Consider the following 16491-nt stretch of genomic DNA (forward strand, 5'->3'; position numbering starts at 1 on the left):
TATATAAACTTTGTTCAAATCAAAAGCCTAATTTATGGCCGGCCACACAGGCATTGTACATCTGTTTTGTGAATGAGTCACCTAAAGGAAAACCATTTTGTCCTGGAGATATCACTCAATGCTCCCATTTCCTGCATTCCTTTACGATAGATCTCGTGATTCCTTACTATATGCTAATCTATAACCTTTGAGTTTTTACAACATGTAAAAAGTATATAACCTGTAAAATCCATTCATTCTCCAGAATGCTTTCTTCCCTGTGAAGAGCAGGTTTCCCCAGGCATCTGTCTTAACTTTGGCTCGAATAAAACTCTCTTTTCTACTTTTGGAGATTCTAAAAGGTTTGCTCACTTGCGTCAATAGGTAGTTCATTCACATTTTTCAAAACTTTAAAAGGAAATGAGGTTTATAGTGAAAAGACTTCCTCTCCCCTCAGTACCCAGTTACCTAGTTACCCTCACTAGAGACAAACACAGAATCTTGCATCCTTCCAGAGATGTTGTGGGCATACACAGGCAAATACTATTTTTCCTCTACTTACACAGATTATAACATACTTTTTACATTGTACCATATATTTTTTTAAAGATTTTATTTGTTTATTTGACAGAGAGAGAGAGCACAAGCAGGAGGAGTGGCAGAGGGAGATGGAGAAGCAGACTCCCTGCTGGGCAGGGAGCCGGATGCGGGACTCCATCCCAGGACCCTGGGATCATGACCTGAGCTGAAGGCAGACGCCTAACCGACTGAGCCACCCAGGCGTCCCCACATTGTACCGTAGTTTGCTTTATTCCATAAAGTTTATCTTTATGAGCCTTCTCTATCAGTACATAAATAGCTTCCTCATTCTTGCTTATGGCTGCTTTGTATTTACTTGTATGGATATTCCATACTTTATTTAACCAGATCCCTCTTGATAGTGATTGTTTCCAAAGTTTTGCTGTAATAAGTAAATCTGTACTTACATTATTTCATACATTGATAAAATAAAATTTCATACATCTATAAAATAAAATGCCTAGAAGCAGAACTGATGAATCAAAGGGATGCGTATTTATCATTTTGCCAGTTACTGACAACTTGCTCATCGTAGAGACTGTACAAATTTACATTTCTACCAGCAATATGCAAGTGCCTATTTTCCTACATTCTCCCAAAGATGTGTACTAATTATTCAACTTTTAAAATTTTGCCAGTCTGGGGGCACCTGGGTTGCTCAGCGGTTAAGCGTCTGCCTTCGGCTTGGGTCATGATCCCAGGGTCCTGGGATCAAGCCCCACATTGGGTTCCCTGCTTGGTGGGAAGCCTGCTTCTCCCTCTCACACTCTCCCTGCTTGTGTTCCCTCTCTCGCTATCTCTCTCGTCAAATAAATAAATAAAATATTTTTAAAAAAATAAATAAAATAAAATAAAATTTTGTGAATCTGATAGGTGAAAAAAAGTACTTTGGTGTGCTTTTCATATATACATTTATCCTATTGTAAGCATAGCCACTGATCTTTCACATTTTTTATTTAGAATTTATTTATTTAAGATTTTATTTATTTATTTGAGAGAGAGAGAGTGAGAGACAGAAAGCACAAGAGGGGAGAGGGTCAGAGGGACAAGCAGACTCCTGCTCAGCAGGGAGCCTGATACAGAACTTGATCCTGGGACTCCAGGATCATGACCTGAGCAGAAGGCAGTTGCTTAACCAACTGAGCCACCCAGACACCCTTAGATTTTATTTTTTAAAGTAATGTCTGCATCCAATGTGGGGCTTGAACCCATAACCCTGAGATCAAGAGTCACATGTTCCACTGACTGAGCCAGCCAGGCACCCCTCACATGTTTAAGAACAATTTCTTCATGCTTTTCATTGAATTTTTTCATATCTTTTGTCCATTTTCTACTAGAATTGTTGAATTTTTATTCAAAGGTACTCTTTATGCATTAGGGGTACTAATTCTTTGTTTGCAATAAGTTGCAAATAAGTTTTCTACTTTGACACTTAAGTCTTTCATTTTTAAAATGTTGCACCATATTAAAAAGAATGTACAAGCTACATAAAACATATCTGCAAAATTGACTGCATTTCTGAGCCACCAATTTGCCCTATTTTTTTTTAAAGATTTTATTCATTTATTTTAGAGGGAGAGAGAGTGAGGGGGAGGCACAGAGGGAGAGGGACGAGCAGACTCCATGCTAAGCATGGAATCCAACATGAGGCTCGATCCCACGGCCCCAACATCATGACCCGAACCGAAATCAAGAGTCAGACACTCAACTAACTGAGCCACCCAAGCACCCCCAGTTTGCCATATTTGTTAGTCATAAGACAACAGATGGGAAAACAAAGGTAGGGAGGCTATAAATTGCATTGACCAGAGTCATGCAGGTAGGAGCATGGAACTCACCATACCCCGGTTCTGGACCAGGGAGTAATTCCTAATAACCAGCTCTTCCTGACGGCAACACAACAGTCCAAGGGGGTGGAGATTACTTAAAACAAATAAGCAAAAATTTGTTTTAAAAAAACAATGTTAGGGGCGCCTGGGTGGCTCAGTCGTTAAGCGTCTGCCTTCGGCTCGGGTCATGATCCCAGGGTCGTGCGATCGAGCCCCGCATCGGGCTCCCTGCTCCGCGGGAGGCCTGCTTCTCCCTCTCCCACTCCCCCTGCTGTGTTCCTTCTCTCGCTGTGTCTCTCTCTGTCAAATAAATAAATAAAATTCTTTAAAAAATTTAAAAAAATAAAATAAAAAATAAAACAATGTTAAAAGTAGTAAAAATAACACTAATAAATATTAAAATGATGTTTGGTCGCTGCCCAGGAGCGAATACGCTGGGTTGGAGGGACAGAGATGTCGGAGTGTGTTCTCTGGGAGCAATGGGAACACTATCTTCCCAAATAGGAGAACCCTTTATCCTTCTCTCCCATTCCTCCTTTCTACGACGTGTATTGTGTGTGTATTGAGCACTTACCACACTTACCACGGCAGGCCCTGGGTGGAGCAAGACAGTGGCTGCATTCTTTCCCTCTGTCTAAATAGCCTGAGAGCTCCTCAAGGACAGGGGACCCCACTTTATTTATTTAAGATTTATTTTTAAGTACTCTCTATACCCAACCTGGGGCTTGAACTCACAGCCCCAAGATCAAGAATCCCATGCTTCATGGACTGAGCCAGCCAGGCGCCCCAGGGACCTCACTTTCTCATCAGGGTGTTCCCCAAAGGCAGGGCCTGGCACTCCGTAGTAAATGCTCATTAACGAAGATGCTCGATCAGAGGTAGGTTCAAATGCCTTTCTTCCCTCACCTTTCCGACAGTTTCCTAGTCACTTCCGGCATATAGAAGATGCTTAGATAGTTTACTGAATTGAATTAAACAGAATTAATCGTTCAGCAAATGCATCCCACATCTGAGCAGAGAAGTTACTTAGTTCTAACACAGTTAGATAAAAACTATATGGGGTACAAGCTCAGAACTCAAAATATGCCGATTTCCTTCCTCATTTGGACTTTTGACAGGGGTTGGTCAGTCCTCCCAAGGAGTCCAGTGTTACTAGGAGATTCTTCCCCAGATACTGCTCCGTGCTCGGGGGCTGCTATTCCATGGTGGTCTCAGGGTCCGGCTAGGCGAAAGGTCTCTGCCCTTGCACAGAGGGGTGGAGACCCCAAGCTGTGTGTTGGGGTCGCACATTGTAGGCCCATAAGGGAGGCCGAGAAGCCTCCCCGGAAGAGAGGCTCCTGAAGTCCATCTTGGGGCTCCCGCCACCCAACTGTTTCCCAAATTAGCACATAGTGGCCCTCACTAAACATTAAACCCAGTCAAGGACCGAATGAATTGTGGACGGAATCCGTAAAGCGAGAGGAATGGGTCCAACAGCGCCCCCTTGCGGTGCTCTGCACCCAAGCCGCCAACTGGGAGAAGCGTTCCTGCGGTCCCACCAGCGAATGCTGCTGGACACCACAAAGAGCCGAGCTGCCAGGGGATGTCGTTCAGCCACCCCCCATCCATTTTTAGAGACGGGGCACTGGGCCCAGGGTGGGTAAGTGGCTTTTCCAGCGGGGCCCCAGGAACGCGCTCCAGCGGTTCAGGGCGGCAGTCTGACGGCGGAGGCCGCGGGCGACCTGCGGCGGGGCTGCGCTGACACCGCGAGCAGCCTGTGCTGACTCACGGAGAGTGTGTCCTGCAGGTGGCACGGAGAGGCCCGTGGGGATGCGGGGTCCCGCGCGGCCGCCGGCGCCGGAGCTGCAGCTAAAACCCGGAGGGGCGGACCGGCGCCGTGCCCGGAGCGCTATCCGCCCGGTGCACGGCGCCCCCAGCGGGCGCAGGGGGCCAGGCAACGCCGCGTGCGCACGGGTCCCCGGATCCCAGGCCCTCGCGCGGGACCGAGGGAACCCGAGTCCTCGGCGCAGCGGGGGCGGGGCTCTCGGGGGGGGGGGCCCCGGGGGGCGGGGCTCCAGGGGCGGGGCGCACCGAGGGGGCGCGCCGGAGCTCAGTCCTGCTGGAGAGCACGGAACTCCCCCCACGCTCGGTCCCGAGATGATGGCCAGCAAGCGGGTGGCGAAGGTAACGGCGGTCGGAGACCCCTTTCTCACGGCTCCCCTTGCCTCCCTTGCCCTTCCCCCTGCATCCCTCTCCTGGCTCTCGGAGCGCGGTTATTTGTCGCTGTCACCGCCGCCGGGTCCGGAGGAGTGGGTCTGCGAGAGGGGCGGGAACTGGAGCTGGAGGAAGCCTGGGGGGTTTCGAGCGGGGCTGTCGCTGCCTCCCTGGGCTGTGCTGGGGATGGGGATGAGCCGGCTCTCCTTGAGCCGAACGGGTTTCGGTTTCTTTTCTCCTGCCAGAAACTTGTGATAACAATTGCATGCGTCTCACGGAGGTGCTGGAAAGATTCCAGGAACCAGGCGCTCTGCTGAGGCGGGGGGCGGTGTGTGTGTGTGTGTGTGTGTGTGTGTGTGGAACAGAGGTAATGAGAACAAGGTCTTTGCCTTGGAGTAGCTCCTGCCCCGCCCCGGAATTGGGTACTTACATTTCTAGAGTCCCAAGAAGTATGGCGTGTTGAGTAGAAGCCAGGAACAAAGTTCCCTGGGTATTCTCAGGAGGAAAAGATGCCAAGGAGGAGCTGGAAGGCGTCTTGGAGTAGGTGGCGTGCACTCATTCCTTCTACAAATGTTGTCAAAAGCCTGTTATGTGCTGGCTCCTGTTCTAGGAAGCAGGGAGGCAGAGATGAGCACAAATCTTGCCCCCCCACCCCCCTTGAGCTTTCTTTCCAATCAGGGACACAATTTGAAGATTTATTTATTTTTATTTGAGAGAGAGAATCCCAGGCAGACTCCACGCTGAGCACAGAGCCTGAGCTGGGGCTCGATCCCATGACCCTGAGATTATCACCCCAGCAAGTGGAAATCAAGAGTCCACGCTTAACTGACTGAGCCACCCAGATGCCCCTCCAGTCAGGAACACAATTTGAAATGAGGTCTGGGAGGATGGGAAGGGGGCAAATTCCCCGGGAGGTGGGAAAACCCAGGGTGTTTGAAGGACTGGGGTGTAGCCCAGAGGTGGGCATAGGTGGGGAACGAAGAGCACTCATGGTGAAATGGGTCTGACATGCCCCAGACTTTGACTCTCTCGGAAGCACCCCTCCAGTGTGTAGAGTGGGGGTGAGCTTAAGCGGGTGAGGAGGGCTGCCGGCTCCCCTCCACCTTTGCGAGATAGAGCGTCTCAGATTGGGGCATAGAGCTGGCTCAGCCCAGAAGATCTGAAATCTGGAGCTTAGCAACAAAATGGGGCAGAAGGTCCTTCTAGCCAAGCCTGAAAGAGCTAGGAGCCAGTATTTATCACACTGGCACCACGAAATGCCAGGCCACTTCTAGTTTGTAAAATTCCCACAGCAACTCTGTGAGATAAGTCTTACACCCCCATTTTACAGATGAGGACGTTGAGGCTCAGAGAGAATAACTTAGTTGTCCAGGGTCACCCAGTAGGGAGTGATGGGGCTGGAATTGGAGCCCTGGTTGGTGGGGCTCCAACCCACAGGCTTGTCCAGTAGCGTCTTTACTTTCATTTTCTTTTCCTCTGAGTCAGGTGACTTCCTCACTGGCCTCAGGAAAGAGCCGTGTGTCCTAGCTTTTGTTTCGGTATCCTCAGGCTTGCAGAATCTTTTGGGAGAGCTCTTCTACAACAGAAAAGTCCAAGCGATCTCAGTTACAGTAGAGTCGGGAAAATGTCCTCTCCAGAGCTCTGTTTGACTTAGGGCTTCATTTCTTGCCAAAGAGTCATAGATGATGCTGCAGCTAGGACTCTTGGGAGCAGATGCTTCTACTTTTGGAATGAAAAATAATTGAGGATTTATAGACTGGGCAGAAGGCACGAGAAGCAGTTTGTGGGTATGAACAGAGACAGAGTATGAGCTGAGACAGAGGCGATGGGGCCAGGGTTTTGTTTATATGTTGGGGGTGTAGAGAAAGTTCATGTGGTCCACAGTCTGAAAAGGCCCTCCCATACTGTGGACTGGGTTTGAGCTTTCTGTCTGCCTTTGTTTATACCACGGTTTCTCAACCTTGTCACTGTTGACACCTGGGGCTGGATAATTCTTTGTAGGATGTCTATCAGCATCCCTGGCCTCTGCCCACTAGATGCTGATAGCAGTCCCCCAATTTGTGACTACCCGAAATGGTACTAGACATTGCCCAAGGTCCACTGGGGGGTGGGGTCAAATCGCCTCTGGTTGAAAACCAATGGTTTATACCCATTTGGTGTTCCAGAGGAATATGACTTGCCCTTGAATGTCTTTTTATTTGTTATTGTTGTTGTTTGGTTTTCCAAAGAAAAGATCCGTTGTCCTGCAGGATGAACCCCAAAAGGGAAGAGGGGTTCCTTGGTCAGATATGTGTGAGAAGTACTGTATGCTGTGGGCTCACATCTTGGAGATTCACAATACGCTTTAGCTTTATGTTTTCCAAAGTGCTTGATCACGGAACCCTTTTCCATCAATAACTAGAAAGCTTGCGTGGGGCACACTGTGCATATTTGCTGTCACTGGGCCCTCTGCCTTGGTGCCTCTCCCCTTCTCTGCATGGTGGACTCCTGTTTACTCTGCATGGCCTGGCTCAGTGCCCCCCTCCTCTAACCCCAGTGTGTAGCCGCACACCTTCACACAGTCACATTCACCTTTCTGCCATTACTCCAGGGAAGGTCTTGAGGGCTGGGCCCTTCTCACTCAAGCCGTCAAATAGAAGATGCTCTGTAATGCGCTGGAGGGAGAATGCAGTGATGTCCCGGTCACTGGGCTACATGTGGGGGCAGGGGTGGGCGTGTGAGTCACTCCTTGTCGCCTTGTTTCTCTGCTTGGTGTGTAGTGTTCTCCTCTGCTACAGTCGGCCTGAACCATCTCCCTCCCCCAGCCCTGGCCTGGAGGAGTCTGTCTTTGCTGCCCTCTCTGCCATGAGCACTGGACGGGTCTGTCGTCATGCTGGACATGCAGTGGGTGCCGTGGGAAGAAGGGAGGGAGGGCGGGAATTAGGACCTTGTGTCTCTCCAGGAAGAGAGCAAAAGGACGGAGGTGTAGTGTAGTATCTTGGCTTTAGAAAGAAAGGCTCCAAAGAGAGTAATAATGTCTGGAAACAAGGATCTCATCTTCCCTCCCCACCTAGTACCTACAGAGCTTGGTGAGACTAAAGGCACCTAAGTCACTTAAAACACTCAGCGCTGTGCCTGACACATTCTTTTTTTTTTTTTTTTAAAGATTTCATTCATTTATTTGAAAGAGAGAGAACGAGAGATAGAGAGCATGAGAGGGAAGAGGGTCAGAGGGAGAAGCAGACTCCCCGCCGAGCAGGGAGCCCGATGCGGGACTCGACCCCGGGACTCCAGGATCATGACCTGAGCCGAAGGCAGTCGCTTAATCAACTGAGCCACCCAGGCGCCCCCTTTTTTTTTTTTTAAGATTTATCTATTGGAGCGCCTGGGTGGCTCAGTCGGTTAAGCGTCTGCGTTCAGCTCAGGTCATGATCTGAGGGTCCGGGGATGGAGCCCTGCATCGGGCTCCCTGCTCAGTGGAGAGCTTGCTTCTCCCTCTCCCTCTGCCGCTCCCCCTACTTGAGCTCTCTCAAACTCTCTCTCTGTCAAATAAACCTTTTTTTTTTTAAGATTTTATTTATTTATTTGAGAGACAGAGTGTGTGCAAGCAGGGGGACGGCCAGAGGGAGAGAAGCAGACTCCCTGCTGAGTGGGAAGCTGGTTGCAGGGCTCAGTCTCACGACCCTGACTGAGATCGTGACCTGAGCCAAAATCGAGAGTCAGACGCTTAACCAACTGAGCCGCCCAGGAGCCCCTGTGCCTGGCATATTCTAAGTGCTCAGTAAATGAGGTCTCTGACTTGGTCAGCGTCTGTCCCTAGGAGGTCCTTTTTGGGACCTGGGACAGCTTTCTGCTGGGACAGGTGGATGGGCGGCTGAAGTAGGGGAGGCTAGCCCCCTGCCCACCCCTGTGCCCCCTGCAGGAGCTGGAGGATCTTCAGGAGAAGCTTCCCACGTACCTGCGGAACCTGTCCAGCGATGATGCGGACGTCCTGGTGTGGCATGTGCTCCTTCTGCCCGTGAGTGTCCCTGGGGACCATGACCTTCCATTGGGGTGGCAGGCCAGGGCCATGGGCAAGGGAGGCTGAGGACTGGGCCAGAGTTTCCCCTGCCTTAGAGTCCTTTTTTGACTGGAGGTCACTCACTGGTAGAGGTCTCTGCATTGACTGCTTCTGAGGTCGAAGCAGGCTGATGAAGGGCCAAAAAAAGACTTCTGGATTTCGTAGGAGATTCTCTCCTCAAGCCAGTGGTCACCAAGCCCGCCACAGAAGTGTCAGCAGACAAACGGCCCCGAAAGAAGAAAACAGAACTCCTGGACCTTTGTCATGGGGTAGGGGTAAACTTCCTGTTTTTCACAGTTGGCGGAATTTGCCCTCCCCAACCTAAAATGTATTCTGTTTTCTTTTAAAGATCATATTTCAGACAACTTTTTTTTTTTTTTTTTACTTCAGTATGGTTCGTAGAGAGTGACATATAAGTTTCGGGTGTACCGTATAGTGATCAGACAACTACTGTTACGTAGAACAATCTGAATAACTCATCTCTACTATTCCGATTTTTCTCCATTTATTAAATCTCTCTCAGTAAAATCTCCCCGCGAAAACAGTATTCTAGAGGACCTGTCTGAGTGCAGCATTTCTATTTTATCATTAATAGACTGATGATATTTTCTATGGGAAGTCATCTACACACCTTTAGTTACATGGACATAAAAATTAAAACAGTGAAACTTTATGGTAGTTCTTTGGAATATCAAGAGAACAATTCATTTGATTATTTAGGATTTGGACTTTTTTATTTTTAAGATTTTATTTATTTATTTGTCACAAAGAGAGAGTAGAGAGCACAAGCAGGGGGAGCGGCAGGCAGAGGGAGAAGCAAGCTCCCCGCTGAGCAAGGAGCCCGATGCGGGACTCGATTCCAGGACCCTGGGATCATGACCTGAGCTGAAGGCGGACATCTGTCAAGCCCTGTGGGCTGCTGGGTTGAGGCAATCCATTTACCTGGCTTGAAGTGAGGACCCCTACTCTGGGCCTCGAGTGCCAGAGGACAAAGGTGCTAGAAGGTGCTCCAGGGACGGATTAGATCCCCAAGGAGACTAGCTCTGAGGTGGATGAGAGTGAAGGTGGAGGAGCAGGTCAGAAGGAAGAAGGTGGATGACAGGGAAACCGAGGGAAGGTCACATTTCAGAGTATACTGTGAAATGAGAGGACCCTAATGGTTGGCAAAACCGAGGTGGCTGGTCTTCTGGTCTGAGCACAATTCCAGCGTGTGGAGGGGCGACCCTTGCCCCACCACCAAGCAATTCTCAGGACACTGGCTGGGTGTCCTATTCTTTAACTCACTTCTGACACGATCTACCTAGAGATAGAATCAGATCCCACAGATTAAGGGCTCTGTCCCCCCTGCACACACGCCCCCGCCTCCCCTCAGATGTCAGTCTCGAATCCAGGCTGCTTCTGACCCGAATGGTTATAAATCAGAGGTTCCATGACCCCTTCCTCGGGTTCAATTACTTTGCTAGAGTGGCTCACAGAATGCAGAAACATTGTCCTTACTGACCAGTTGATGATGAAAGGTTATATCGCAGAACAGCCAGATGGAAGAGATGCACAGGGAAGGCATGGGGGAAGGGCACGGGGCTTCCCACCCTCTCCTGGCATTCTACTCTCCCCAAATCTCCACGTGTGCATCAGTCCAGAAGCTGTCTTGAACCCTGCCCTTTTGGGTTTTTATGGAGGCTTTATTACATAAACACGATCGATTAAATCATTGACCATTGGTGATTGAACTGGAGCCCTTCTCCCCTCCGACCCTTTAATCCCAGGGTTGGCTCCTCTGTCTACAGCCCCCAACCTTAGGTGCTTCCAAAAGCTACTTCATTAACATAAAAAAAGACATGTGCGTCACTCTCAACACTTGGGAAATTCCAAGGGTTTTTGTGAGCTGTGAGCTAGGCACTGTGGACAAAGACCAGATATATATGAGAATATTTCTGAATGACCAAATATCTATTTCTTATAAATCACAATAGCACAGTAGGTGTGTCCCCAGGAACTAGCCAGAGGTCTCTGGTCCAGCCATACAGGGGTCCTGAACAAGCATGCTAGTTGGGAAGAGTCTGGGATTGGGGGGCGTCAAGGGTTGTTGTAGGACAGCCAGCTAAGGGGGCCCAGAGGTGCCTGGTAAAGCCATAAAGAGGCATGGTTGGCGGGCAGGGGAAGGAGAACCCAGGAAGGTCTGTGGGACGAGCTGGCGGATTGCCCCCAAAAGCTCAGTCTCAGGGGCGCCTGGGTGGCTCAGTCGTTAAGCGTCTGCCTTCGGCTCAGGTCATGCATGGCCCCAGGGTCCTGGGATCGAGTCCCGCATTGGGCTCCCTGCTCAGTGGGGAGCCTGCTTCTCCCTCTCCCACGCCCCCTGCTTGGGTTCCCTCTCGCTGTCTCTTTGTCAAATAAATAAATAAAATCTTAAAATAAAAAAAAAGCTCAGTCTCAATATACACGCTCACCAAGGTAGCACCACTTGTCACCTTGTAAAAAAGCTGACAGTGGGACGAGCCTTTGAAAACTCACAGTAAGAGTTCCATTCACTGAGAACCCCCTGTGGACCGAGCCCTGTTTCCAGGACATTGCATGAGCGTCATACTAAAATCCTCTCAGCCACCCCACCAGGAAGACTGACACCTTTCTACAGTTGAGGAAACTGGAGGCTGAGGGGGTTAGGTGACTTGTCACACAGAAGGTCACACAGGAGAAGCTGGCAGAGCTGGAAGAATAGCCGAGTGCTTTTTCTAAACCCAGAACTCAGGAGGAAATAGGGCTTTCTCAGCTGACCCCAATACGAAGCTGTTGGGTGGTCTGACTTCTTCATGTTACAGATAGGAAACTGCTTTCTGGAGGAGCTCCAAGCCACGCCCCAGGCAACCAGCCCCCCCCCCCCCCCCCCCCCACACCCCCACCCCCCCCCGCCCCCCCCCCCCCCCCCCCCGCCACCCCCCCCCCCCCCCCCCCCCCCCCCCGGCTCCAAGGCTGGGCAGCCTCCTTCCTCTGTTAGGACCCAGGAAGCCCCGCCTGCACCCCTGCAGACAGGACACACGGACATTCTCCCATCCCTTCCATGAAGCCTCACCCTTGACCCTGTCTCTACTTCACAGGCCCCGGGCTCTTATTATCAAAAATGGGAATGCTAAGACTTCTTCCTTCTCTGCCCTGTATTGTCCCTCCAATCTCTGACACACCCAGGACCACCATGGCTCCCATTTTGTCCTCTGCTAACCAAGAGGAGCTCTCGTACAACCTTGACTCTGGGCTTACATCCATATGTCGTTCTGCCTGTCTTTGTCCTGTCTTCTTGGTAACAAAATTTCTGAAAGGATCTGGACTTTGGAACCAGCTGGGAGCCTCTGTGCTCTGTGCTAGGGTCACCTGAGTTCCAGGGCTCTCTGCTTCTAGGAGCGTAGACTAATGCTCACGTGTGGAGACGTAGAGTTGGTGGCACTGGGTTCCCACCCGGCACTCCGCTGTGATCCTGGGCAAGTTATAGACATTGAACTTGAGTTTCCTTATCATAAAATAGATGCTAATAGTGGTGAATTCTCATAATCCTTCCTGTAGTAGCTGACACAAAGGTAGTGCTTTCCAGGTGCTGGGCCCTGTTCTAAGCCCTTAACATAAATGAACTCATTTAGTCCTCACATAAGCTCTGGGAAGAAGTCTATTATCATTCTCATATGGAAGCCCAGAGGGGTTAAGTTATTTGCATAAGGTCACACAGCTAGAGAATGGCAGAGCCAAGATTCATGCTGAGGCAGGGTGGCTCCAAAGTTCATGTAACCCCTATTGTCCGCTGCATGGACTAGTGTGTGTCAAGCTCTTAACACAATGTGGCAGGGGCTAAGTGCCCAGGAAAGTTTTCAGGTTGCTCGAAGTCCAGAGGGTCTTCTACTGGCTCCTGGCAACCCCTCGGCCACCTCAGCCCCTGAGTTCTTTCTTTTTAAAACATTTTTTCTATCACGGTAAAAGTACACAATAACAATATTTACCATTCTAACCCTTTTTTTTCTTCTTAAAGATTTTATTTATTCATTTGAGAGGGAAGTCGTGGGGAGGGAGATGGACAAGCAGACTCCATGCAGAGCTCAGAGCCAGACATGGGGCTCGATCCCAGGCCCCCGAGATCAGGACCTGAGCCAGAACCAAGAGTCAGACCCTTCACCGACGGAGCCACCCTGGCGCTCCCCTTCTTTTTCTTTCCTTTCTATTGTATCTATGTGAGAAGATTGATGCTAACTGAACCTACTGTGCTCATCACTTTACCATGTATATAAATCAAACTGTTAGGCTGTACACCTTAAACTTACACATAAAACTGGAAAAAAGCTAATTATAAAAAAAAAAACACAATAAAAGCCGAGATAGTCCTTAGAGCTCGTCTAATCAAACTTGCCGCAGTCTTCGATGAGGAAACGGGCCCTAAGGTGAGAGGCGGCTGGTCCATAGTCAGTTGTACAGCTTGAGCCAGGATCTGACGTTGGTGTCTCCCCGGCCAGGATTCTTCTGTGACTCTACTCTTCCACAAATCCGTGGCACGGTCACCAAGTGAGTGCAGGTGCCACCTGGGAGTGTGTCAGAGAGGATGCCTGGGAGCCCAGGGTGGGGCAGAGGGGGGGGGGAGCCAGACCGAGGTCCTAGGAGGAAACCAGTCTTTTCAGAGCAGACCTGTTTTGGAACAGAGTTTGACCCCTTCTCTTGCACAGGAGAAACCACCCTACAACCTCAAGGCCTTCCACCTGCGCATCAACTTCCCCAAGGACTATCCGTTCAAGCCCCCTACAGTGACATTCACCACCAGGATCTACCACCCCAACGTGGACCACAACGGAAGCGTTTGCCTGCCCATCATCAGCCGTGAGAACTGGAAGCCTCACACCAAGACCTGCCAAGGTGGGACTGGGCCTCGCTTAACAGGAGGGACTGATCCGGGATGTGGGGTTATGGGACTGATTTTGAGTCAGAAAAGCCCAAAAGAGAGGAGATGAAAATTGCGGGTCTCAGCTGAGCCTTTGTTTTTTTTTTTTTTTTTTAATTTTTTTTTTTTTTATTTATTTATTTGAGAGCGTGAGAATGAGAGAGAGAGTACACGAGAGGGGGGAGGGCCAGAGGGAGAAGCAGGCACCTCGCTGAGCAGGGAGCCCGATGTGGGACTTGATCCCGGGACTCCGGGATCATGACCTGAGCCGAAGGCAGTCGCTTAACCAATGGAGCCACCCAGGCACCTCTCAGCCTGTCTTTGGATAAAAGGGATGCATCCTGAGACGCTGGACTGGCTGACCTGGTCCTGGAGCCCCTGCTCTTCTACCTGGACAGGTGCAACAGAGCAGCGTTGCTGTGGGTCATGGGAGAGAGAAGCATGGGCTGTGGAGGGAAGGGCTCTGCTGCTCTGTCTGCAGACCTTGGTGAGGTCTGTTCCTTCCCAGGCTCAGTGCACTAAATGACAGTTGAGGACACTGGCCCAGTAATGGCAGTACACATCGATGAAGCACTTTGAGCACCGTGCTAGGAGCTTCGCACACCGACTTCATCTGATCCCAGCAGCCCCATGAATGGTGTTCTCATTGCCTCTTGAGTCGATGAGGATCCCGGGGCACATGACAGCTAAAGCACTTGCCTACCGTCATACAGCAAGTGGCCGAGCGGGGCTTCAAAGCCAGGCTTGGCTGACTTTAGAACAGTGCTACCCAGCAGAACGTTCTGTAGTGATAGAAATGTTCCATAGCTGCACGGTCCAGTTCCTGATCAGTAGCCACGGGTGGCTGCTGAGCACCTGAAATGTGGCTAATGTGACGGAGGAACTGAATTCCTCATTGCAGTTAATTTTAATTCATTTCAATTTAGGTATATACACGGTGGCTAGTGGCTACCTTATATAGTGGACAGTGCGTTTCTAGAGCCCATGAGTGTAATCTGTGTGCAGTCTGTCCTGCTTCTGGACCAGCTCAGGAGTTCTTTTTTTTTAATTAATTAATTATTTTTTAAGAGAGAGAAAGAGAGCGTGTGTGTGTTTGCACGAGTGGGGGTGAGAGTTGGGGGGAGGGAGATGGAGAGAATCTCAAGCAAACTCCCCACTGCGTGAGGAGCCTGATTCAGGGCTCGATCTCGTGACCCTGAGTTCATGACCTGAGAGCACAAGCTGAGCTGAAATCAAGAGTCAGAGGCTTCACCGACTGAGCCACCCAGGTGCCCCGGCCAGCTCAGGAGTTCTTAGCCTTTGGAAACAAGGATCCCCAGAGGGAAAGGAGGAGTCACCCAGGGGGACTGTGGAGCACTCTTAATGTAGAACCACATGTTTGTGTGTGTTCATATGTGCACCTGCCTTGAGCGATGGACCACTGCCTTCACTGGGCTCCCAGAGCCACAGGGCAATAGTGGTTTCCAGTCTTTAGCCTCAGAACCCTTTTTCCCAAATAAAAGTTGATTTGAAATCCTAATATCAAGCAGAAAAACAGAGTGGTTCTTGTTGAAAAGGGAGTGGGACCCCGAAACCCCAGTTATCTCATCGACCCCCATGATGGGAAGCTTCTCTGACGCATGGAACATAGTTTGAAAGCACTGGTGTAGCCAGTCAGGGCTTTGGGCATCATCAGTGAGGAACGGGGGGCATTTGACTCGGTCATAGAGTCATCCTCATCCTGAGAGATGGAAGCTCCCCGGGAGTCCCCCGCGGAGTGAGTGTGAAATGCCGGGGCATCTGGGGGTGGGCTGCCATCGCCTCCTTCCCCGGGTTTTTCTCTCATCCTGCTGTCCTGATCTGGCCTCTTTCCCCAGTCTTGGAGGCCCTCAGCGTGCTGGTGAATAAACCAGACCTCGGGCAGCCTATTCGGGTGGAGCTCGCGGATCTGCTGACAAAGAACCCGGAGCTGTTCGACAAAGAGGCCAGAGAGTTCACCCTCAAGTATGGAGCGGACCGGCCCTCCTAACCGTTCTCACCCATCCTCTGTGTGATGGACGGGCATGTGCCGTGGACTGAGGGCTGGAGCCCCTCTCCTTTGTTCCATATTTTCCTTCATAGATTGTTAGTCATTAGTCTGTGTGTGTGGTGTGTGGACCCTTTCCCAGGTTCACCTGGCCACAGGTGGGCTTTTCCCGCTCTCTTTCTCCACCCCAGAGCCAGAGGAGTTCATGACAGTACAGTTCTCCAGATTTCTCTGGAAATCCTGGTCTCACTAATTGCTCTTACAGACACAGGTCACCTCCAGGCCAGCTGGCAGGAAATGAGCCTAGAAGGCAACCAGAATCCCCGCAGATCCCAGGCATCAGGGGGCAGAGGGCACGTGGGGAGTATGCATGGGAGGCTAGGGCACTCAGAATCATATTTACAATTGAGCAATTTGTTTATGGAGTGACTGAAGTCGGCCAGACTGCTAATAGGTATTACGTGTCTAGATTTAGGTGCTAAACCTTTCCTTTTCCACTGATAAATCACGAAATGAAGAATCTCCATCCTGAAAATCTGACTACGTGGTTTTTTTTTTTTTAATTTATTATTTATTTTAGAGAGAGAGATCGAGCACACGAGTAGGGAGAGGGGCAGAGGGAGAGGGAGAGAATCTCAAGCAGACACCCTGCTGAGCACAGAGCCTGACACACGGCTCCATCTCACGACCACGAGATCATGACCTGAGCTGAAACCAAGCTCAATCGACTGAGCCCCCCAGGCGCCACTGACTACATGATTTTAAACTCTTTTTTTCCTTTTTCTAAAGATTTTATTTATTTATTTATTTGGAAGAACGTGTGCACGAGCAGAGGGGAGGGACAGAGGGCGCGAGAGAGAATCTCAAGCAGGTTATACCCTGAGCGCGGAGCCTGATGCGGGGCTCGATCCCACAACCCTGAGATCATGACTTGGGCCAAAACCACGAGTCAGACGCTTAA

At 50.2% G+C, this 16491-nt stretch overlaps 1 protein-coding gene across 3 annotated transcripts; it reads left to right on the plus strand.

Moving 5' to 3' along the window:
• The first annotated feature begins 4439 nt into the window (after window positions 1-4439).
• Window positions 4440-16065, plus strand: UBE2L6 (ubiquitin conjugating enzyme E2 L6). 3 transcript variants are annotated; one of them, XM_025878304.2, is made up of 4 exons: window positions 4440-4550; window positions 8482-8577; window positions 13314-13500; window positions 15382-16065. In XM_025878304.2, exons 1-4 carry the CDS (start codon window positions 4524-4526, stop codon window positions 15531-15533), a joined length of 462 nt encoding a protein of 153 aa, XP_025734089.1. In that variant the 5' UTR covers window positions 4440-4523; the 3' UTR covers window positions 15534-16065. The 3 variants fall into 3 exon arrangements, with proteins under 3 accessions (XP_025734089.1, XP_025734090.1, XP_025734091.1); XM_025878305.2 differs by lacking the exon at window positions 15382-16065 and adding an exon at window positions 13924-15044; XM_025878306.2 differs by lacking the exon at window positions 8482-8577 and having other exon boundaries at window positions 4456-4550.
• Window positions 16066-16491: the final 426 nt, after the last annotated feature.

Source organism: Callorhinus ursinus, unplaced genomic scaffold, assembly GCF_003265705.2.
Source record: "Callorhinus ursinus isolate GAN/ISIS: 27379988/994484 unplaced genomic scaffold, GSC_fseal_2.0 scaffold21, whole genome shotgun sequence".
NCBI lineage: Eukaryota > Metazoa > Chordata > Mammalia > Carnivora > Otariidae > Callorhinus > Callorhinus ursinus.

What these genes read in the sequence shown, in the direction of transcription:
- UBE2L6 (XM_025878304.2), top strand. Translation starts at nt 4,524, where the DNA reads ATGATGGCCAGCAAGCGGGTGGCGAAG. An exon ending in GGCATGTGCTCCTTCTGCCC is followed by an intron (nt 8,578 to 13,313) that starts GTGAGTGTCCCT and finishes TCTCTTGCACAG; the next exon opens with GAGAAACCACCCTACAACCT. An exon ending in TCACACCAAGACCTGCCAAG is followed by an intron (nt 13,501 to 15,381) that starts GTGGGACTGGGC and finishes CTCTTTCCCCAG; the next exon opens with TCTTGGAGGCCCTCAGCGTG.